The sequence below is a fragment of the Bufo bufo genome, chromosome 1 (genome assembly GCF_905171765.1).
Source record: "Bufo bufo chromosome 1, aBufBuf1.1, whole genome shotgun sequence".
In the NCBI taxonomy this organism is placed as follows: domain Eukaryota; kingdom Metazoa; phylum Chordata; class Amphibia; order Anura; family Bufonidae; genus Bufo; species Bufo bufo.
The window spans coordinates 100,918,738-100,943,860 of NC_053389.1; the positions used below are offsets into that span (position 1 = coordinate 100,918,738).

General features: G+C 46.1%; 1 protein-coding gene across 1 annotated transcript in view; it reads right to left on the bottom strand.

Moving 5' to 3' along the window:
- The window catches only part of TNFRSF14 (TNF receptor superfamily member 14), a 37,158-nt gene extending 15,814 nt beyond the window's left edge, over positions 1 to 21,344 (bottom strand). Inside the window, exons 1-2 of the mRNA XM_040419526.1 lie at positions 21,243 to 21,344; positions 16,942 to 17,089 (exon numbers count right to left, since the gene is read on the bottom strand). Coding sequence (XP_040275460.1) covers positions 16,942 to 17,089; positions 21,243 to 21,344 — 250 coding nt within the window. The remainder of the gene's footprint in view (positions 1 to 16,941; positions 17,090 to 21,242) is intronic.
- Positions 21,345 to 25,123: the final 3,779 nt, after the last annotated feature.

A 25,123-nucleotide genomic window follows, 5' to 3' on the forward strand; every position in this document is an offset into this window, starting at 1 on the left:
AAATGGTACCAATCAAACCACCATCTCTTCCTGCAAAAAAGAGCCCTAAAATCAATCGCCCAAACGATAAAAAAATTATGGCTTTAGAAAATGGAAATGGTAAAACATGATTTTTTTTCTTCAAAGATGCTTTTATAGTGTAAAACTGAAATACATTTTTAAAAAGTAGACACATTAGGTATCTCCACATCCGTAATGACCTGCTCTATAAATATATTAGATGACTTACCCCCTAAGGTGAACACCATAAAAAAAAAAAAAACTGTGAAAAAAATGCCATTTGTCACTTTTCATCACAAAAAGTGTAATACCAAGCGATCAAAAAGTCATATGCAATCCAAAATAGTACTAATCAAACCGTCATCTCTTCCTGCAAAAAAGGAGCCCGTACATAAGACAATCGACGAAAAAATAAAAAGTATGGCTTTCAGAAAATTTAGATGCTAAAACATGATTTTTTTTTCAAAAATGCTTTTATTGTGTAAAACTGAAATACATAAAAAAGTAGATCTATTAGGTATCGCCGCCTCAGTAACAACCAGTTCTATAAAAAAAAAGGGGTAATTTTTTTGGTCACCTTACCCCAAAAAAGTGTCATATTGAGTGATCAAAAAAAACATATGTACCCCAAAATAGTACCAATAAAAATGTCAGCTCTTCCTGCAAAAAAAAGGCCCTGCACAAGGTGATCAGCAGAAAAATAAAAGAAATGTAGCTTTCTAAAAGACACAAAAACATTATTTTTGTTTTCAAAAATGCTTTATTATGTAAAACTGAAACAAAACAATACACATATTTGGTATTGTCGTGTCAGTCAACCTGCTCTATAAAAAACACATGATCTATCCTGTCAGCAGAACTCCGTAAAAAACTAAAACTAAAAATTGTGCCACAACAGCCATTTTTTTGCTACCTTGCCTCATATAAAGAGTAATATCGAGCAATCAAAAATCATATGTACCCCAAAAACGAGATTTTTGAGAACTCACCTGTAAAATCTCTTTCTCGCTTTATTCATTGGGGGACACAGGACCGTGGGTATAGCTTGCTGCTGCCACTAGGAGGCGACACTAGGCTGAAAGCTGTTAGCTCCTCCCCTGCAGGCTATACCCCCTCCAGCCTGGAGAGAGCATATCAGTTTGTGCTTCAGCAGTAGGAGAAACAGTACCGAAACAAAAAACAACAACCCAGTAAGGACCACTGCCAAACAAAAAAACCAAAACGGACACCAGCCCCAAACGGCAACTCGGACCCACTGGCCTCATAATAAAAGAAAAAATGGGTGGGTGCTGTGTCCCCCAATGAATAAAGCGAGAAAGAGATTTTACAGGTGAGTTCACAAAAATCTCGTTTTCTCGCTCAGTCGATTGGGGGGACACAGGACCGTGGGACGTCCTAAAGCAGTCCCTCGGGGCGGGGAAACAACCACTGGCCCAGAACAAAACCAACTCCCTCCGGTAAGACACTACACTGCGGCCTGCAAAACTCTGCGGCAAGAGCAGCATCCGCCGAGGCGAAAGAATGCACTCGTGTAAAAATTTTTGTGAAGGTGTGAGTAAGAGGACCAAGTCGCTGCCTTACACAATTGAGACGCCGAAGCGTGGTGAAGGAGAGCCCAAGAAGCCCAGACCGCCCATGGTAGAGTGAGCCGTGATACCGGGAGGAGGAACCTTGCCCTTAGAGCGGTAGGCCTCTGCAATGGCGCATCTAATCCAGCCGAGCAATCGTCACCTTCGAGGCTGCCAAACCTTTACGAGGACCTTCCGAGATTACGAACAGGGAGTCCGTACGTCTAAAAGGGGCCACCACAGCCAGGGTAGATCCGCAAGGCCCGTACCACATCCAGACGGTGGAGAGCCACCATCCCTAGGATGAGAAGGCTCAGGGCAAAAAGAGGGCAGAACAATGTCCTCATTAACATGAAACGCCGACACCACCTTCGGCAGGAAGGACGGCACTGGTCGCGGAGTACTACCTTGTCTTGATTAAACACCAAGAAGGGCTCTTTGACGAGAGGAGCCGCCAGTTTTCCGTACACCGCGCCGATGGAGGTAATTGCAACCAGAAACGCAACCTTCCATGAAAGCATGCGAAGGGAGACTGATCGCAGAGGTTCAAATGCTCGGACTGGAGCGCTACCAGCACAGATTCAGGGTCCAGGAATGCAACGGTGGCCGATAAGGGACTGCGGGTGTGAGCCACTCCTGTATGAAAGTCTTGACTGGACCCAACACCGCCAGTGTACGCTGGAAAAAAATGGAAAAGAGCAGAAACCTGACCTTTCAGCGAACTCAAAGCTAGTCCAGCTCTAAACCCGCCTGAAGGAAAGCCAGCACCGTAGGAGGGAAAACTGCCTGGAGGCAAGATCCCTGTCCTCCAGAATTTGAGGAAAGATTTCCACGTCCGATAAATAGATCTTGGCGGAGGAGGGCTTCCTAGCCCTAATCATCGTGCGAACAACTGCATCGGAGAAACCTCTTTGCTTCAACAGGAAGGTTTCAATAGCCACGCCGTTAAACGTAGCGTATTTAAACCCTGGTGAAAACTGGGCCCTGTGAGAGCAGGTCGGGGCCTGAGTGGAAGGGCCACGGCAACGTCTCCCAAAAGATGAATGAGCTCTGAGTACCAGCTCGACGAGGCCAGTCTGGGGCGATCAGAAGCGTCTGATGAATGCCCTCCATCCTGATTCTGCGTAGGATCCGAGGTAAGGAGCGGTAACGTAGGGAACACGTACAGAAACGTAAAGTTGTCCCACGGAGCCACGAGGGCTCCACGTCGTACGCCATCGGATCTCTTGCGCGAGACAGAAGCACGGGAGTTTGGTGATTTTAGGCCTGGGACGCCATCAGATCCACTTCTGGGCGTCCCCACCGGAGACAAAGGTCCTCGAACACCTCCGGATGGAGAGACCACTCCCCCGAGTCCACCGTCGTTCGGCTGAGGAAGTCCGCTGTCCAATTGTCCACACCCGGGATGAATATAGCGAGATCACCGGAACATGGGGCTTCCGCCCACTGCAGAATCCTTGCGGCCTCGTTCATCACCGTCCCGCTGCGAGTCCCCCCTTGGTGGTTGATATTAGGCAACACGCTGTAGCGTTGTCCGAGCTGTATCCTGACCGGACGGCCCTGCAAGTAGGGGGTCCAATGGCAGAGGGAGAGGTAGATGCCCGGAGCTCCAGTATATTGATAGGTAGTTTGGACTCCGACGGAGACCAAACGCCTTGGGCTGTCCGGGGTACCGAAGACCCCTCCCCAGCCGCTGAGGCTGGCGTCGGTCGTGACCACCGTCCATGACACTGGAAGGAAGGACTTCCCCCCGAGGGACATGTGGTCCGGTAACCATCCACCAGCCCAGAGCCGCGCGCACTGGTAGAGACATAGAGATCCTGAGGTCCAGAGAATCCCGGGACTTGTCCCAGGAGGACAAAATGAGCCTCTGAAAATCCCTGGTGTGGAACTGGGCGAATGGAATCGCCTCGAAGGAGGCCACCATCAGGCCCAGTACTCGCATGCAGCTGCGAATCGACACCCTGCGGCGCTGAATGAGCAGACGCACCGTCCTCTGAATGTCCGATCTCTTGTCCAGTGGTAGACGCACCACGGCAGCCTCGGAGTCCAGTATCATGCCCAAGAATCTGATCTGAGTGGTGGGAGACAGGCATGACTTCCTCAGGTTGATAATCCACCCGAAGCGAGTGAGGGTGCTCATCGTAATCTGAAGACTCTCTTCGCATTGAGCCGCTGTAGGTGCCTTGATTAAGATGTCGTCCAGATACGGGGGAAGAGTAATGCCTCTGGACCGCAGAATCCCCAGAAGAGGGGGCAAGAACTTTTGTAAATACTCGCGGAGCCGTCGCCAGACCGAACGGCAGAGCGACGAACTGGTAATGAGCTGCCTGGATGGCAAATCGAAGGAACCGTTGGTGGGCTGTGGCGATGGGGATGTGGAGATATGCATCCTGGATGTCTAAGGACACCATGTGCTCCCCTTTCACCAGTGAAGCAACCACGGAACGAAGGGACTCCATCCTGAACCTTTGAACCCGCAGATAACGGTTCAACAGTTTTAGGTCCAGCACTGGCCTCACATCGGCCTCCTTTTTGGGGACCACAAACAGGTTGGAATAAAAACCCGTAAACCGCTCCTCCAAGGGAACAGGGGAAATCACCCCCCGTGAGAGAAGTGACTGGACTGCGTGCAAAAGAGCCGCGGCCCGGATGGGATCCCTGGAGGGCTGGGAGAGGAAGAAGCGGTTGGGGGGAAGAGACCTGAACTCTATTTTGTAGCCCGAGGAGACAACCTCGAGCGCCCATGCGTCCGGAATATGGGCGTGCCAAATCTCCTGAAACAGGAGAAGACGCCCCCCCACCTGTGAGGGTGGGGACAAACCTTCATGCTGAAGGCTGCTTACCTGGGGCTGTGCGAGGCTGCTGAGGCCGCGGACGCCAGGCCTGCTGGGGCTTAAAGGACGGTCCTTTCCGCCGATCCTCATTGGGCGGCCCCGTCGCTGAGGTGGGTGCTGAACGGGTGCCCGAAAAGCGGCGAAAGGACTGAAAGCGAGAAGATGAAGTTCTGGACTGAAAAGGCCGCTTTGCCCTGGGTTGGGGCAGATGGGTGCTTTTTCCACCCGTAGCCTCCGAAATAATCTCATCTAATTTGGACCCAAATAGCCGAGACCCCGAGAACGGAAGCCTCAACAGGGAGCGCTTAGATGAGGAATCGGCTTTCCAGGCCTTGAGCCACAACTCCCGGCGGATGGAAGTGGCGAGAGCTGAGGAACGGGCGATCATAGTCCCAGCATCCAGAGCCGCTTCACAGAGATATTTCCCTGCCTGAGAAATTTGGAGCGCTGACGATTGAAGTTCAGCGGGAGGGAGGTCGGACGCTATGTCCTGGTTCAAATGGAGGGACCACTCCGAAACTGCTTTGGCTACCCAGGCAGAGGCGAAAATCGGCCGCAATGCCGAACCGCTCGCCGTAAAGATCGACTTAGAGTCACTCTCTATGCGGCGGTCCACTGGATCCTGGAGGGACGAGCCATCCGCCAACGGGATGGTAGTGAATTTTGCCAAGCGAGCAACCGGTGGGTCCACCTTTGGTGGGGAGGACCATTTGTCCACGGACTCGCATGGAAAAGGGTAGAGTAGGTCTAGGCGTTTCGGAATAATGAAACGCAAACCTGGCTGGTCCCAAGCCTTCGTGACAACGATAGAAAAATCGTCGTGTAATGGGAACGATTTGGGGTTCTGCTTTGTACGCAGAAATGACACCCCTTGTTGGCTAGTGGAGGGAAGGTCCTCCTGAACCTGGAAGGTGTCCCTTATTGCCGATATCAGGCTATCCACCATGGATGCAATCTGAGAAGAGTGCTCCGGATCCATATCTGCATCCGAATCCCCAAGCTCTCCTTCTGACAGTGCGTCGCCTAAAAGGGAGGACGCCTGTGAATGGGATCCAGGAGCAGGGGGGGATGCTGAGGCGTCAGAGGAGGAATGGGTGCCTGCTCTGGGGCGCTTACTAGGAAGTCTACCTCTGGTTTGTGCGCTATGCGACTGTGCGGGTTGCGCCGGTGGTGATTTCTCTACCAAACGACCCAGCAATGAAAGGGTGGAATGGGAGATTTTTGAGAGGTCTTCCACTGCCCGTGACAGGGACCTTGCCCAGTCTGGTTCCCCCTGGACAGGCCGCTCCAGGGCTTCTGTGGGCTGTTGTGCCCTAGGGGGATGGCTCTGTGCAGGTTTCTGACATGCAGAGCACAGTGATAGTGACTGGCCACGAGGGAATTTCTCCGAACATAAGGAGCAGGCATAGTAAGTGGTCCTACAGGGTGCCTGGTGGGGGTCAGTGGCGGGGTCAGACATGGTCAAATCTCCTGCTGGATGGGGGTATCGATTGCCTACCAGTATGGAGGTCCCAGGTCCTGTATCCTACCCACGCAGTGCAGAGGAAGAATCAGGAAGCTGAATCAGGGCGGGAGAATAAGCCACGCCACTTCCAGGCCGGCCCGACAAGCCACGCCCCCTTCCAGCCCGGGACCGGCAAGCCACGCCCCCTTCCAGCCCGGTAACGGCAAGCCACGCCCTCTTCCAGCCCGGGAACGGCAGCCTATGCTGAAGTGAGGTCAGAACGCCTATGATCCCCATGTCCGGCCCTGACCACAGCGGTACTGGAACCGCTGCGACTAAAAGGTAATGTGTGCTATGCCGCCGCCTCTAATAAATAGACCTGATATGCCGCAGAGTGGCCGTGCGACGAGAGCAGTGAGGGCCGTGCGGCGAGAGCAGTGAGGCCAGAGATCGGGCTGACGGACGGACGGACGGGCTGACGGGGGTGGAAGATGGAGGAGGTTCTCCTGCAGCTAGGGGGATGAAGCAGATTACTTACCTGTCTTCATCTGTGTTCTTCACCCTATGATGCAACATCAGCAGGGCCACCCTATGACCGCTGGCACCATGCGACAGGGGTCCGGGCAGAGAAGGGCTGAAGAGAGGGTGGCCCTCTTGCTGGGGGGAAGCAGGGGAGCGAGGCTGCCCTGGTCCACTTTGCCTTCTTGTGGGAGGCAAGGCGGTGACTTAGATACACCGGCCAGCCTCCCGGGGATACAGGGACGCAGGCGACCCTGTGCCCCCTTCCAGTAGTCTGTGAATTAAAAATAAAAATAATAAAATCAGAAGAAAAAATAAAAACGCCACCCTGCAAAGCAGGGAGGTCTGCCTCCTACGACACTAAGCTAAAAACTGATATGCTCTCTCCAGGCTGGAGGGGGTATAGCCTGCAGGGGAGGGGCTAACAGCTTTCAGCCTAGTGTCGCCTCCTAGTGGCAGCAGCAAGCTATACCCACGGTCCTGTGTCCCCCAATGATATGAGCGAGAAATAGTACCAATAAAACCTTCAATTTATCCAGTAGTTTAGAAATTGGGGTCACTTTTTGGGAGTTTCTACTCTAGGGGTGCATCAGGGGGTCTTCAAATGTGACATGGCAACTTAAAATTATCCCAGCGACATCTGCCCTCCAAAATCCATATGGCACTCCTTTCCCTCTGCGCCCTGCCGTATGCCTGTACAGCAGTTTACAACCATATATGGCAGGGATGGCCAACCTGAGGCTCTCCAGATGTTGCAAAACTACAACTCCCAGCATGCCCAGACTACCTACAGCTATCAGTCTACAGCAGGGCATGGTGGGAGTTGTAGTTTTATAACAGCTGGAGAGCCGCAGGTTGGCCATGTCTGATATATGGGGTGCTTCTGTAAACTGCAGAATCAGGGAAATAAATATTGAGCTTTCTTTGGCTGTTAACCCTTGCTGTGTTACAGGGAAAAATAGATTAAAATGGAAAATCTGCAAAAAACAACATTTTCCTTTCATTCTTGTGGAACACCTAAAGGGTTAACAAAGTTTGTAAAATCAGTTTTGTATAACCTGAAGGGTGTAGTTGGGGTCATTTATGGGTGGTTTCTATTATGTAAGCCCCACAAAGTGACTTGATAACTGAATTGGTCCTTAACCACCTCAGCCCCCAGTGCTTAAACACCCTGAAAGAACAGGCCACTTTTTACACTTCTGACCTACACTACTTTCACCGTTTATTGCTCGGTCATGCAACTTACCACCCAAATGAATTTTACCTCCTTTTCTTCTCACTAATAGAGCTTTCATTTGGTGGTATTTCATTGCTGCTGACATTTTTACTTTTTTTGTTATTAATCGAAATTTAACGATTTTTTTGCAAAAAAATGACATTTTTCACTTTCAGTTGTAAAATTTTGCAAAAAAAACGACATCCATATATAAATTTTGCTCTAAATTTATTGTTCTACATGTCTTTGATAAAAAAAAAAATGTTTGGGTAAAAAAAAAAATGGTTTGGGTAAAAGTTATAGCGTTTACAAACTATGGTACAAAAATGTGAATTTCCGCTTTTTGAAGCAGCTCTGACTTTCTGAGCACCTGTCATGTTTCCTGAGGTTCTACAATGGCCAGACAGTACAAACACCCCACAAATGACCCCATTTCGGAAAGTACACACCCTAAGGTATTCGCTGATGGGCATAGTGAGTTCATAGAACTTTTTATTTTTTGTCACAAGTTAGCGGAAAATGATGATTTTTTTTTTTTCTTACAAAGTCTCATATTCCACTAACTTGTGACAAAAAATAAAAAGTTCTTTGAACTCACTATGCCCATCAGCGAATACCTTGGGGTCTCTTCTTTCCAAAATGGGGTCACTTGTGGGGTAGTTATACTGCCCTGGCATTCTAGGGGCCCAAATGTGTGGTAAGGAGTTTGAAATCAAATTCTGTAAAAAAATGACCTGTGAAATCCGAAAGGTGCTCTTTGGAATATGGGCCCCTTTGCCCACCTAGGCTGCAAAAAAGTGTCACACATCTGGTATTGCCGTACTCAGGAGAAGGTGGGGAATGTGTTTTGGGGTGTCATTTTACATATACCCATGCTGGGTGAGAGAAATATCTTGGCAAAAGACAACTTTTCCCATTTTTTTATACAAAGTTGGCATTTGACCAAGATATTTATCTCACCCAGCATGGGTATATGTAAAATGACACCCCAAAACACATTCCCCACCTTCTCCTGAGTACGGAGATACCAGATGTGTGACACTTTTTTGCAGCCTAGGTGGGCAAAGGGGCCCATATTCCAAAGAGCACCTTTCGGATTTCACAGGTCAATTTTTACAGAATTTGATTTCAAACTCCTTACCACACATTTGGGCCCCTAGAATGCCAGGGCAGTATAACTACCCCACAAGTGACCCCATTTTGGAAAGAAGACACCCCAAGGTATTCCGTGAGGGGCATGGCGAGTTCCTAGAATTTTTTATTTTTTGTCACAAGTTAGTGGAAAATGATGATTTTTTTTTTTTTTCATACAAAGTCTCATATTCCACTAACTTGTGACAAAAAATAAAAACTTCCATGAACTCACTATGCCCATCACGAAATACCTTGGGGTCTCTTCTTTCCAAAATGGGGTCACTTGTGGGGTAGTTATACTGCCCTGGCATTCTAGGGGCCCAAATGTGTGGTAAGGAGTTTGAAATCAAATTCTGTAAAAAATGACGAGTGAAATCCGAAAGGTGCTCTTTGGAATATGGGCCTCTTTGCCCACCTAGGCTGCAAAAAAGTGTCACACATCTGGTATCTCCGTACTCGGGAGAAGTTGGGGAATGTGTTTTGAGGTGTCATTTTACATATACCCATGCTGGGTGAGAGAAATATCTTGGTCAAATGCCAACTTTGTATAAAAAAATGGGAAAAGTTGTCTTTTGCCAAGATATTTCTCTCACCCAGCATGGGTATATGTAAAATGACACCCCAAAACACATTCCCCAACTTCTACTGAATACGGAGATACCAGATGTGTGACACTTTTCTGCAGCCTAGGTGGGCAAAGGGGCCCATATTCCAAAGAGCACCTTTCGGATTTCACTCGTCATTTTTTACAGAATTTGATTTCAAACTCCTTACCACACATTTGGGCCCCTAGAATGCCAGGGCAGTATAACTACCCCATAAGTGACCCCATTTTGGAAAGAAGAGACCCCAAGGTATTCGCTGATGGGCATAGTGAGTTCATGGAAGTTTTTATTTTTTGTCACAAGTTAGTGGAATATGAGACTTTGTATGAAAAAAAAAAATGAAAAAAAAAAATCATCATTTTCCACTAACTTGTGACAAAAAATAAAAAATTCTAGGAACTCACCATGCCCCTCACGAAATACCTTGGGGTGTCTTCTTTCCAAAATGGGGTCACTTGTGGGGTAGTTATACTGCCCTGGCATTTTCCAGGGGCCCTAATGTGTGGTAAGTAGGTAAATGACCTGTGAAATCCTAAAGGTGCTCTTTGGAATGTGGGCCCCTTTGCCCACCTAGGCTGCAAAAAAGTGTCACACATCTGGTATCTCCGTACTCAGGAGACGTTGGGGAATGTGTTTTGGGGTGTCATTTTACATATACCCATGCTGGGTGAGAGAAATATCTTGGCAAAAGACAACTTTTCCCATTTTTTTATACAAAGTTGGCATTTGACCAAGATATTTATCTCACCCAGCATGGGTATATGTAAAATGACACCCCAAAACACATTCCCCAACTTCTCCTGAGTACGGCGATACCACATGTGTGACACTTTTTTGCAGCCTAGATGCGCAAAGGGGCCCAAATTCATTTTAGGAGGGCATTTTTAGACATTTGGATACCAGACTTCTTCTCACGCTTTGGGGCCCCTAGAATGCCAGGGCAGTATAAATACCCCACATGTGACCCCATTTTGGAAAGAAGACACCCCAAGGTATTCAATGAGGGGCATGGAGAGTTCATAGAATTTTTTTTTTTTGGGCACAAGTTAGCGGAAATTGATATTTTTTATTTTTTTTCTCACAAAGTCTCCCGTTCCGCTAACTTGGGACAAAAATTTCAATCTTTCATGGACTCAATATGCCCCTCACGGAATACCTGGGGGTGTCTTCTTTCCGAAATGGGGTCACATGTGGGGTATTTATACTGCCCTGGCATTCTAGGGGCCCTAAAGCGTGAGAAGAAGTCTGGAATATAAATGTCTAAAAAATTTTACGCATTTGGATTCCGTGAGGGGTATGGTGAGTTCATGTGAGATTTTATTTTTTGACACAAGTTAGTGGAATATGAGACTTTGTAAGAAAAAAAAAAAAAAAAATTCCGCTAACTTGGGCCAAAAAAAATGTCTGAATGGAGCCTTACAGAGGGTGATCAATGACAGGGGGGGTGATCAATGACAGGGGGGGTGATCAATGACAGGGGGGGTGATCAATGACAGGGGGGGTGATCAATGACAGGGGGGGTGATCAATGACAGGGGGGGTGATCAATGACAGGGGGGGTGATCAATGACAGGGGGGGGATCAATGACAGGGGGGTAATCAATGACAGGGGTGTGATCAGGGAGTTTATATGGGGTGATAACCACAGTCATTGATCACGCCCGTGTAAGGCTTCATTCAGACGTCCGTATGCGTTTTGCGGATCCGATCCATCTATCAGTGCATCCGTAAAAAATCATGCGGACATCTGAATGGAGCTTTACAGGGGGGTAATCAATGACAGGGGTGTAATCAATGACAGGGGGGTGATCAGGGAGTCTATATGGGGTGATAACCACAGTCATTGATCACGCCCCTGTAAGGCTTCATTCAGACGTCCGGATGCGTTTTGCGGATCCGATCCATCTATCAGTGGATCCGTAAAAATCATGCGGACATCTGAATGGAGCTTTACAGGGGGTTGATCAATGACAGGGGGGTAATCAATGACAGGGGTGTGATCAGGGAGTCTATATGGGGTGATAACCACAGTCATTGATCATGCCCCTGTAAGGCTTCATTCAGACGTCCGGATGCGTTTTGCGTATCCGATCCATCTATCAGTGCATCCGTAAAAATCATGCGGACATCTGAATGGAGCTTTACAGGGGGTTGATCAATGACAGGGGTGTAATCAATGACAGGGGGGTGATCAGGGAGTCTATATGGGGTGATCAGGGGTGATCAGGGGCTAATAAGGGGTTAATAAGTGACGGGGGGGGGGGTGTAGTGTAGTGTAGTGGTGCTTGGTGGGACTTTACTGAGCTACCTGTGTCCTCTGGTGGTCGATCCAAACAAAGGGGACCACCAGAGGACCAGGTAGCAGGTATATTAGACGCTGTTATCAAAACAGCGTCTAATATACCTGTTAGGGGTTAAAAAAAACACATCTCCAGCCTGCCAGCGAACGATCGCCGCTGGCAGGCTGGAGATCAACTCTCTTACCTTCCGTTCCTGTAAGCGCGCGCCTGTGTGCGCGCGTTCACAGGAAATCCCGGCTCACGCGAGATGACGCGTATATGCGTCGCTGAGCGCAGGGCTGCCACCTCCGGAACGCGAATCTGCGTACAGCGGTCCGGAGGTGGTTAAAAAGTGGGTTTTGGAAATTTTCTTAAACATTTTAAGAATTGCTTCTAAAATTCTAAGCCTTCTAAACTTCCTGAAAAATAAATTTTTAAAACAATGTCAACATGAGGTAGACATCAGGAAAATATACAGTAACAACTATGTTTATGAGGTATCACAATCTGCTTTAAAAGCAGAGACATTCAAATTTCAGAAACTGTGAATTGTTCAAAATTTTCTGGAAATTTTGGAATTTCTTTTATAAATAAAGGTGAAACATATTGGCTCAAATATACCACCAACATGAAGTACAATGTGTCATGAGAAAACAATCGCAGAATCGCTTATACACCGTATTTTCCGGCGTATAAGACTACTTTCTAACACTAGAAATTATTTTCAAAAGTCGGTGGTCTTCTTTTACGCCGGGTATACTCAGATCCGATGGTATATTCTAACCCCCCCAGGCGTTCCCATGGTGACGGGGACGCTTGCATGGGGGTTAGAATATACAGGGCCCCGTCGCTCACAGGAGTATACATTTATAAACTGTAATCTGTAACTTTAACTTTAAATCAGCGCTCATGTCTTTACTACCTTACTCTCAGCTCCGGTAACAGGCAGTGCGGGCGGCGCTCACTCACTGACGTCACGCGCCTGCTCCTCCCACTAGGCGGCGGGAGGAGCAGTGAGTGAGCGCCGCCCGCACTGCCTGTTACCAGAGCTGAGAGTAAGGTAGTAAAGACATGAGCGCTGATTTAAAGTTAAAGTTACAGATTACAGTTTATAAATGTATACTCCTGTGAGCGGCGGGGAGGGGGATCTGTGGATGGCACTGTTATGGGGAGGGGGATCTGTGGATGACACTGTCAAGGGGTGGATCTGTGGATGACACATATAGCAGTGGATGCTATATAGTGTCCCCATAACAGTGCCATCCACAGATTCCCCATGGCAATGGACCCACCATCTTTTCCCAGCCCCTAGTAGTTTCTATGTGGGAAACTGGGAATGTGAAATGAAAAAGATAGGTTACCATGGCAGCCAGGATGCTACTGAAGCCCTGGCTGCCATGGTCAGTTCCCTGGACTGGAAAAGATAGTCATGGAGACAGGGAGGGCTGGGCAGGCAGGCAGGGATAGTCTTATATGGCGAGTATAGCCCAAACCCTATATTTTAAATGGAAAAGTTGGGGGTCGTCTTATACGCCGGAAAATACGGTAAGTAAAAGAGTTCCAGCGTTATTACCACATAAAGTGAAACATGTCAGATTTGCAAAATGTGGCTTGGTCCTTATGGTGAAAACTGACTTGGTCTTGAAGGGGTTAAGCACCCTTCCTAAGCTACTGTCACATCTCACCACCTGTGCACTTGACCCAATCCCATCCCACCTCATCCCTAACCTCACCACAGTGTTTATCCCAGCCCTAACTCATCTCTTCAACCTATCACTAACCTCTGGTGTCTTCCCCTCTGCTTTTAAACATGCTACCATTACACCCATCCTCAAAAAGCCTTCACTTGACCCATCTTCTTTGTCCAGTTATCGCCCCATATCACTTCTTCCGTATGCCTCAAAGCTACTTGAACAACATGTCCATTCTGAACTGTCCTCTCACCTTTCCTCCTGCTCCCTCTTTGACCGCCTACATTCTGGCTTCCGACTCCACCATTCGACTGAGACTGCCCTCACCAAAGTCACCAATGACCTACTGACAGCCAAAACCAAGAAACAATACTCTGTCCTCCTTCTCCTTGACCTGTCCTCTGCCTTCGACCCTGTGACCACTCCCTTCTGTTGCAAACTCTCTCATCTCTTGGCATCACTGACCTGGCCCTCTCCTGGATCACATCATACCCCACAGACTGGACGTTTAGCGTCTCCCACTCCCACACCACCTCCTCGTTTCATTCCCTCTCTGTTGGTGTCCCGCAAGGCTCTGTCCTAGGACCCCTGCTCTTCTCTATCTACACTTTTGGCCTGGGACAGCTCATAGAGTCCCATGGTTTTCAGTATCACTCCTACGCTGACACACAAATCTAGCTCTCTGGTCCAGACATCACCACCTTACTATCCAGAATCCGACAATGTCTATCTTCTAAATCATCCGTCTTATCCTCTCGCTTTCTAAAACTTAACATGGATAAAACAGAATTCATCCTCTTTTCCCCCATCTTGCTCAACCCCCCCAACAGACCTATCTATCACGATCAATGGCTGCACACTCTCCCCAGTCAACCAAGTCCGCTGCCTTGGAGTGACCTTTGATTCTGCTCTCTCCTTCAGACCGCACATCCAAGCACTTTCCACCACCTGCCGCCTCCAACTCAAAAACATCTCCCGCATCCGTGCTTTCCTTAACTTTGAATCTGCGAAAATGCTTGTACATGCCCTCATCATCTCCCGCCTAGACTACTGCAACATTCTCCTCTGTGGCCTTCCATCTAGCACTCTCGCACCCCTCCAATCTATCCTCAACTCTGCTGCCCGACTAATCCACCTCTCACCCTATTACTCCTCTGCCTCTCCTCTGCCAATCCCTTCACTGGCTCCCCATTGCCCAGAGAATTCACTTCAAAGTACTAACAAATACATACAAGGCCGTCCATAACCTGTCCCCTCCCTACATCTCTGAGCTACTTTCCCAATACACCCCCACACGCACTCTCCGATCCTCACAAGACCTCCTTCTCTCCTCTCCTCTTATCGCCTCTTCCCACAATCGCCTCCAAGATTTCTCCCGTGCATCCCCCATACTCTGGAACTCGCTACCCCAACATATCAGACTCTCACCTACAGTGGAATCCTTCAAAAGAAACCTGAAAACCCACCTCTTCAGACAAGCCTACAACCAGTGACCCTGCTGCCTCCATACCGCCATGACCAACTTCACCCGCACCTACTGTGTCCTTCTCCCATACCATGTAGATTGTAAGCCCTCATGGGCAGGGCCCTCTCTCCTTCTGTACCAGTTTGTAACCCGTCTGGTTTATGATTAGTGCAATTGTCTGTATTATGTATGTATACCTCTTCTCATGTGTACAGCGCTATGGAATGAATGGCGCTTTAATAATAAATAATAATAATAATACTGTAAAACATAAGTGATAGGAGAGCTGACGGTTCTTCTTTAAATGACTCTAAACCCTAGGGTTCATACACACAGCCATATTAGAGTTTCGATCCTTGATAATAAGATAGCTTTTTTTTTTTTCCTGATGACCATCCCACATGGATGAAAAAAAATAAAGTCTGCCCGGCTCCAGTGAGTTGTATGGGTCTTCAAAATGGATAGCACACTGAAGAAATATATGATTTTGTCCATGAGTCCTTAATTTTAAATGATATGCCTTTATAGCAGAATGTGATCTATGTCAGTAAGGCCAGGTTTCACATCTGCGTTAAAACAGATCTGGCAGGCTGTTCCGGCTGGGATCCGTGAATACCGGGCGCTACTGTGCGCTGCCAAGATACCGTCTGGCCCCATTCACTATAATGGGGACTGGCAGAGATTCGGCCGCTATCCGGCAAATATGCTGAGAGGTGGCCGGACAAAAACTGCTGCGCGCAAATGTGAAACAAGCCTAAAAACAAAGAAGGTAGTGATCGGCACTGCTGGGAGCGGATATGTCAAACATATGCACAAGAGCAATTGTGCTGCTCACGGAGTCTGTGTTGTATCGTTACTGCGGTGGTGCTCAATGCTAGAACCAAGTCCCAATAATATATCTAAAGAAAATGGTCATGGCAATCCCCAGCAAAAAACATAAAAACACACAGGGTAGTCAGACGTGGGGCGCCCTGCATCTGACTACCCTGTCTGTCTGGAGTAATATGCTGGTGAGAGCCATGACCATTGTCTTTGTTTTGCTATAGAATGTAATCTATTGTTCCCTGATATCAGCCACTCCAGGCCAGGGAAAAACTGACAGAAGTAATCATGGAACTAAGGCTACTTTCACACTAGCGTTCGGGGCTCCGCTTGTGAGTTCCGTTTGAAGGCTCTCACAAGCGGCCCCGAACGGATCCGTCCAGCCCTAATGCATTCTGAGTGGATGCGGATCCGCTCAGAATGCATCAGTTTGGCACCATTTGTCCTCCGCTCCGCTCAGCAGGCGGACACCTGAACGCAGCTTGCAGCGTTCGGGTGTCCGCCTGGCCGTGCGGAGGCAAACGGATCCGTCCAGACTTACAATGTAAGTCAATGGGGACGGATCCGTTTGAAGTTGCCACTATATGGCTCAATTTTCAAACGGATCCGTCCCCCATTGACTTTCAATGTAAAGTCAAAACGGATCCGTTTGCATTATTATGAACAAAAACAAAAAAAAAAATGTTCATGCTAATGCAAACGGATACGTTCTGAACGGATCTAAGCGTTTGCATTATAGGTGCGGATCCGTCTGTGCAGATACCAGACGGATCCGCACCTAACGCAGGTGTGAAAGTAGCCTAAGGCTACACATATGTGTTTTGTGGTCCGCAAAAAAAACAAATGACGTCTGTGTGGCATCTTTTTTTTTTTTTTTTTTGCGGATCCATTGTAACAATGCCTATAACAGACTAGAATAGGAGCTTGTTCTATTTTTTTTGCAGGTCTACGGAATAGACATACGGATGCAGATAGCACACGATGTGCTGTCCGCATTTTTTGCGGACCCATTGAAAATGAATAGGTTCTCATACAATCCGCAAAAACAAAAAACACAACGGACACGGAAATAAAATACATTCATGTTAATGTAGCCTAATGGATGAAGCAATCATAATCAGCAGCAAAACAGTTGGAAAAGTCCATAGGAATCCACAATTTTTTTGCATTACCCTTCAACCAGAGGAGGTCACATTTGATGGAACAGTAAAGCGAAAGTGAAAGGAATATAGTTACATGAAAGTGAAACCGGAGCGGGGCTTTTTATTTAGGATTTCATCATACAGGATATCGCCAGTCCTGCGCAATGATTAGTTGTGTAATGACATGACACACAGCGCTCACACATCCCAATCTTCTTACCGGGTTTCTTTACATATTGACCGGGCGGACACCGTATGTGATCGTGACATAAATCACAGTCTTCTTTTAGACAAAACTGACCGGTTGTGCACTTGCAGACTGTATTCGACGTAATCGTGCAATTTACTTTTGCGACCAGGGCCAGCCCCTGATGAATAACACAACAACATTAGTCTTTCTGCCGCTGACACTTTCAGAGTTAGGCTACATTCAACGACCGTATGAATGAGTCCGCATCCGTTCCGTCCGCAATTGCGGACAAGAATAGACATTTTCTATGGAGCTGCGGCCATGTGTGGTCCGCAACTTGCGCAATGCATACGTGCCGGTATCCGTGTTTTGTAGTTCCGCAATACATGGATCTGCAAAACACTACGGCCGTGTCAATGTAGACTTAACCTGTAGGAGACCTTGCACTGTGAATGTACAGTGGTCCAAGGATTGAAACCTGCGCCCCTGTGAAAGTACAGAGCGGGTTTGCAGCTCCTGCAGTCTAGCAGGAGCAGGTCGGACCCAGAGATAAGACAGAAGCAGTTTATAACCGCCTAGGTCTTCTCTTCTCCAGTCTACATAATGTTCAGTGAACGCTATCCAGTGAACAGAGGCAGTGGTGATCCGCTAATGGATGACATGATGCCAGGCATGGCACAGCAGACCCAGGCTGCCAATGCTAGTGACTGTCATCACAGGGGGGCCTTGCCCAGCAACCAGCCTCCTATTGATGCCCCTGTTACAATGAAAAACTGCAAAATAAAAAACTATAAAGAATGAATGTGCTCTAGGTCTTTATTATATGTAAAAAATAATATACCGGTATATGGAAAATATTTTTAAAAAATTAAAATCCAAAAATAAAAACCAAAAAAAAAAAAATTAACACACCCAATGCCAACACAAACAACAGCTATAGCCACTCTGCTCACCCAGAGTCACTATAGTGATGGTTTGTTTCGGCAAATGACAAAATCCAAATATGGAATCTATTACAATACTTTTTAATAGTGTTAATTTGCAAATTTAAAGGGGTTGTGCAGGCAGTATATATTGAAGACCTATCCTCAGGACACCTGGATTCCCCGTTGATCAGCTGTTTGAAGAGGAGGCGGCACTCGACGGGACGCTGCTTCCTGTTCACTACACTGCCTGTTGTCTCAGCAGTGCAGCGTAATTACAAGTACTCGTTCCGCTCACTTGAGTGGAGCAAGCACTTGTAATTACGCTTCACTGCTGAGGCTTCCGAGATGAGTGTAGTGAACAGGAAGCAGCAATCGCATTGAGCGCCGCCTCGTTTTCAAACAGCTGATCGGCGGGGAATCCAGGTGTCCTGAGGATAGGTCTTCAATATATACTGTCTGCACAAACCCTTTAAGGAATAAACAGCTAAAAAAAAATACGAGCATAGCAAATTCAGGGCAGATGCTCCTTACAAACATTAGTCGTGTTTTGACCATTCGATGGATTTATTTTTTGCCGTGGTGGCACAGTCCTGCGAGGTGTGCCGGAATCCTCAGTGGTAAAAATGTTATAACTACGTGGTGGCTCAGTGGTTAGCACTGGGGTCCTAGGTTCAAATCTGACCAAGGACATGGTCTGCAAGGAGTTTGTATGTTCTCCCCGTGTTTGTGCGGGCTTCCTCCCACAATTTAAACTCATAGGAAACTTAGATTGTGAGTTCCACTGACGACAGCAAGTGACGGTAATGTGTGTAAAGCGCTGCAGAGTATGTCAGTAATAGAGTAAAAAAATAAACATCCCAGTGCTGCACTTACCAAGATCGCATTCTTTACATCTGAAACATTCAGTGAGGCCGTTCGGATGATCCATATATGTGGAAGGCCCACAGAGAACACAAGTACTGCTACTTGACTCCCGAGTGCAATGAGCTTTTACAAAGCGACCTACAGGAAACAGAAGCAAACAAAGCACAAACCTTCAAACACCACTCTACAGGTTATAATCCATAAGACCGACAGACACGGAGTCATCTGTGAAGGCTTTGTGTTATATATCGTGCACCAATACATGGTTACAACCTGTGTTATAGAACAGATCTGCAATTACACTGCTGAGACTGGAAACAGTCAGCAAGCTTACTGGCAGACACCAGACCGTCTCCTATTAGCGGAGATCAGCTTTTCTTAGAAGATATCTCTACACCAGACCTCCCAATTTTCCCTATTTTGGAGGGACAGTCCCTATTTTTGACCCTAGTCTCTATACTCTTTAAAGGAATTGTCTCACTTCAGTAAATGGCATTTATCACGTAGAGAAAGTTAATACAAGTCACTTACTAATGTATTGTTATTACCCACATTGCTTCCTTTGCTGGCTGGATTCAAATTTCCATAACATTATACGCTGCTCGTTTCCATGGTTACGACCACCCTGCAATCCATCAGTGGTGGCCGTGCTTGCATACTATAAAAAAATACCAACCTACGTGAGCTCCCACGGTCCCGGCCACCAGAGAGGCTGAAATGTTTTCCTATAGTGTGCAAGCACGACCACCGCTGATGGATTGTCGGGTGGTCGTAACCATGGAAACAAGCAGTGTATACTGTGATAGTAAAATTTATTCAGCCAGAAAAACAAGCAATATGGACAATAACACATTAGGAAGTGCCTTGTATTAACTTTCTCTACATAATAAATGCTACTTGCTGAAGTGACAACCCCTTTAAATGTCCCTCTTTTTGATGTGAGGTATAGATTTATAGATTATTATATTTGGAATATTGACCTAGAAAGTGTTTGTCTGGTCCCATCTTTAAATTAGAGCCCGCCTTGTATATTATTTTATTATTTGATCTGTAATTGGGATTTCAGAAATTTCTATATTCAGATCATTTTTGCGCTACTGTGTAAAAAGAAAAAAAGACTGAAGTGTATAAGTATGCAGGAAAAATTGATCTTTCACACAATGAACCATAAGGCGACGACATGTGTCGCGCGACATTTTGTTGCAGCAATGTCGCGCGACAATTTTTATAATGGTAGTCTATGGTGTCGCACTGCAACATGCTGCAACTGCGACGCAACAGTCGCAAAAAATCCATTCAAGATGTCATCGTGTAGACCTAGCCTAAGTGTCAAGAAAGTTGGGAGGTATGCAATACCCACATTTAGTCAGCAAGCAATGCTGAAAGATTTATATACCAAGACCTCCAGAATCGTGAATACTACTCTGGACAATAATACAGGTTGTAACTCATCATGAATACCATATATCTGGCAGGGCTCAGCAAAAACGCTTCCGTTACTGATAATACAACCGTCTGCATCTGTTATGAACGGATCCGGTTATATTATCTGTAACATACCCATTGAACTCCATTGAAACTATTGTGTCATAAAACGGATTCGTCTCCACTGACTTTCATTGTGGGTCAAGACGGATCGGTTTTGCCCCACACCCCAGGATGGAAAGCAAACCACAGCAATGAATGAGGACAAAACGGAAGCGTTTTTTTCCGGTACTGAGACCCTATGACGGATCTCAATACCATAAAATGTTAAAGCTAGTGTGAAAGTAGCCTAAAGGGGATATTTAGAGGTGATTATGTGCTTTAATGATTATATATATATATATATATATATATATATATATATATATATATATATATATATATACACACACACACACACACACACACACATACACACAGACACACACACACGAGTCTGACAGCCAAAATCGCCTACCTACTTAAAGGGAACCGGTCACATGAAGATGCAACGCAATGTAAACAGCAGGCATCCTGTTTTAGAACGGGGGAGCTGAGCAGAATGATATATAGTTTTATGGGACGAGATTCAGTAAAACTTGTAATTTATTAATTTCAGTTCCTCCTTTTTTGGGCTCTGCAGTCCAGGAGGCGGTCCTATCAGTGACTGACAGCCTTCCCTCTATGGCTGTGTATACAGAGAGAGCTGTCAGTCACTGATAGGACCGCCTCCTGGACTTCAGAGCCCAGGATAAGCATGAATTTAAATTTAAAAAAAATGACAAGTTTTACTGAATCTTTTTCAATAAAATTATATAAAAAAACTCAGCTTCTTCTGCTCTATGATATGCTGCCTACACCATGTTTAAAGGGGTTCTCTGGGGCTTACCTAAATTTTAACCACGGAAGGAAGAGAGTTTCAGCAGTACCGTACCCTTCTGCTATCTCAGCTGTGATCACTTTACTGCCCGACTGGCTACAGGCTCCTACTAAAGTCCTGACCGGCTGTGCGCCTTTCTCTTCCTGCTCAGCTGCACAATGTTCATACAGCTAAACAGGAAGAGAAAGGGCACATACAGTCGGGACTTTAGAGGAAGAGCCCGTAGCCAGTTGGACAGTAAAGCGATCACAGGCAAGATAGCGGAAGGGTACATAGTGCTGAAACTCTCGTCCATCCATGGTTAGCTGAAAGGGAGAAGTGAGGTAAAGCCCTGGAGAACCCCTTTAATTTTATGTACTGAGCGACACATTTATTAAGACCGGTGTTTTTTAGATGCCGGTCTTAATAAAGCCCTTAGCTGGCGGGTGGATCCGCCGCAGTTACGAAATAGCACCCGCCTCTCCATAACTTTGGCACATCCAGCACCAGTTCTAAATGTAAGACAGCTTCCTAGCCGTCCTACATTTAGACCATTTTCTACGCCCTGCCCCCAATTTTACACCTGGTGAGAGCTGAGCGAGGTCGCAGACGGCGGCGCAACTAACTGTTGTGCTGCCATCTACGCCTGAAATACATCTAATTTAGACGTATTTCAGAACAGTAAAAGACCCCCTTAGAATCTATTTTGCATAAACAAGTAGTACATGGGAAATGGTATGCTATCGCCCCCATCGTCCAGCAGCCTGCCTGCCACCTCTGATGAGGTTCCTGAACATATTCACTCATTACTACAGATTCATTTCTGTAAATAGTGGAGGGGGGGGGGGGGTCGGCTGCAGCTTCTCTTTTTATTGGTTTCTGTGAAAATCCTTGTTCTGGGTAAGGGGACAGAAATAGTAAGACATTTTAGAGCCATGCATGGGATAAGAAAACAAAAGTAAAAGCAAACATCAAATCGGGAACAGACTGTGCACTCAGAAAACATGCATGTAAAACATTTACAGACACCGTGCAAAGTGAAAAATAATTGACATATGGAGGTCTGGCACAACAGTTAAAGCTACATTACATATAATACACATATCAAGCTGCAAAAGCAGTAAGCAACCATGGTAAGTTGTATACTGCTGTATCCATCAGTCTTGATCAAATGTGACCTGGGATAGATTCCAGAAATGAGTGCTGGAGCCAGACTGCTCTACCAAGCTTCTAAATTACATTTCCTCCTATTTCGCTATCCCAGGTAGAATGTATAGGGAGGGTAAGTACACGTACATAACACTGGAAGTACACGTACACAAGAAGGAAGTATGAAGGAATGTGGGATCCTTGGTTGGACATTTCTTCGCTTTCATTTACTAGACCTATAGGCAGGCAGGCATCCTAACGAAATACGGAAACTAAAGACACTGCTGAGTTGTACTTTGAGTCTGCTTACTATAACCTATGTTCTGAATGCAGATACTAGACCTAGTAGTAATTTTCGGTGTGCCTGGACCGGGGTGTAGTCACCCTGCGGTCACTGCATGTGGACAGCTGCTGGACTGCACCTGCCCGGGTTTAAGTTACAAGAATAGGTGTGGCCAGGAAATCAGCGGTAATCCTCGTCGGTATTCCTGAATTTTGATTTTAATTTTTAGCAGTTTTGCGATGTGACGATGCCTACAAGGTTTTTATAGGTTTATCTATCATGTTTACCACATCGCAAAACTGCACCAATTGCAGGCTAGGTTTCCAAACTGAAAACCCGCCCACAACACCGTGAATTTGTGAGTATTAGGGCTCATGCACACGACCGTTGTTTTGCGGTCCGTTTTTCACGGATCCGTTGTTCCGTATCTGAGGTTTTTTTTTTCTCTCTGATTTAAGTCCTCTTTTGTTCCGTTATTCCATAGAACATATCCGTATCGTTTCAGTATGCGATCCGTTTTTTGCGGATCGGAAACAGTAACTTATTAATCACCAAACACATGAGCAATATGGGCTGGGCATAGCATTTCTACAGTATGGATCTGCAAAATACGGATGACATACGGATGTGTTACGTATTTTTGGCAGAAAATAATGAGAAATTCTACTCTATAAGTGTAACATATCAGCTTGGGTAAGGCCCCTTTCACACGGGTGAGTATTCCGCGCGGATGTGATGCGTGAGGTGAACGCATTGCACCCGCACTGAATACTGACCCATTCATTTCTATGGGGCTGTTCACATGAGCGGTGATTTTCACGCATCACTTGTGCGTTGCGTGAAAATCGCAGCATGCTCTATATTCTGCGTTTTTCACGCAACGCAGGCCCCATAGAAGTAAATGGGGTTGTGTGAAAATCGCAAGCATCCGCAAGCAAGTGCGGATGCGGTGCGATTTTCATGCACGGTTGCTAGGAGACAATCGGGATGGAGACCCGATCATTATTATTTTCCCTTATAACATGGTTATAAAGGAAAATAATAGCATTCTGAATACAGAAAGCATAGTAAAACAGCGCTGGAGGGGTTAAAAAAATTTTTAAAAAAAATTTAACTCACCTTAGTCCACTTGATCGTGATGCCCGGCATCTCCTTCCGTCTCCTTTGTTGAACAGGACCTGTGGTGAGCATTAATTACAGGAACAGGACCTTTGATGACATCACTCCGGTCATCACATGATCCATCACCATGGTAAAAGATCATGTGACGTACCATATGATGACCGGAGTGACGTCAAAGGTCCTGTAACTGTAATTAATGCTCACCACAGGTCCTGTTCAACAAAGGAGACAGAAGGAGATGCCGGGCTACGCGATCAAGTGGACTAAGGCGAGTTAAAAAAAAATTAATTTTTTTTTTTAACCCCTCCAGCGCTGTTTTACTATGCATTCTGTATTCAGAATGCTATTATTTTCCCTTATAACCATGTTATAAGGGAAAATAATACAATCTACAGAACACCGATCCCAAGCCTGAACTTCTGTGAAGAAGTTCGGTACCAAACATGCGCGATTTTTCTCACGTGAGTGCAAAACGCATTACAATGTTTTGCACTCGCGCGGAAAAATCGCGGGTGTTCCCGCAACGCACCCGCACATTTTCCCGCAACGCCCGTGTGAACCCAGCCTTAGTGTTGGGATGGGGGTGTCAATTGTTGATGTTTCTGGAAAATGTTAAACTTTTCTGAGAGTTGGTCATAGGTACGCCCGGATAATGTGCCAGATATGACGGGTCAGTAGGGATGACATTTATCGTAAACAGAGGGCCAAGAAGAAACGTAGAAAGACTAATACAAGAACAGGGGGTAATCAGTAAAAATGGCCACAGAGAGATTTTTTATGAACCTGGAAAACCTCTTTATAGAAATAATAAAAAAAGTAGAGGTGGCACTAATCACACTGATACTGCGTTACATTAAAGGGAATGCGTCATCAGAAAATGACATGTTTAAATTGTTTTTATGTTAAAATATATTTAAACCAAAACCATAAAATCCTGCAGTTTTCGCACTGGCCACTAAGCTTAAAAATAGGTTCCACTTCTTGGTCTGTACAGATCACTTTACTGCAGTTATCTGCTTATCTATCATTCTAATCCTGCCTGTAATGATATCACCTATGTGTATAGATAAGACATGATACACTATTCACAATAGGTGATTGTCAAAGCTTTTCTGTTCGTTCCTTGTACAATGACCTCTGCACAGATCACAGAGCATGCCTTGAAAACTCTAGAAGTCAATAGGATCAGCTCCTGACCGTTGTGTCTATGGACCATGGGGCTGCTGTAAAGCAATTCTCTTAATGCTTTCTAAATGCTGTTAAGAACAGCTCAGGCAAGATGGCCGCTCCCCATAATCATGTTCAGAAAATAAAAAAACAATATGCAATCAGAAAATAAAAACAGGATGGAAAAAAGGAGATGTGCTGCTAACCGGTTTTAACTGGCAGATAACATTTTTGGTGACACATTTCCTTTAAAGGGGTTAATCAGGAATTAAGAAAAATGAAAATTCTTAAATATTACTTCTTTTTTTTATGAATATATCCCCAATTACCTCTCATTAGTTATAAAGGCTTGTTTTGTCTAGGGAGCAATTATCAGGA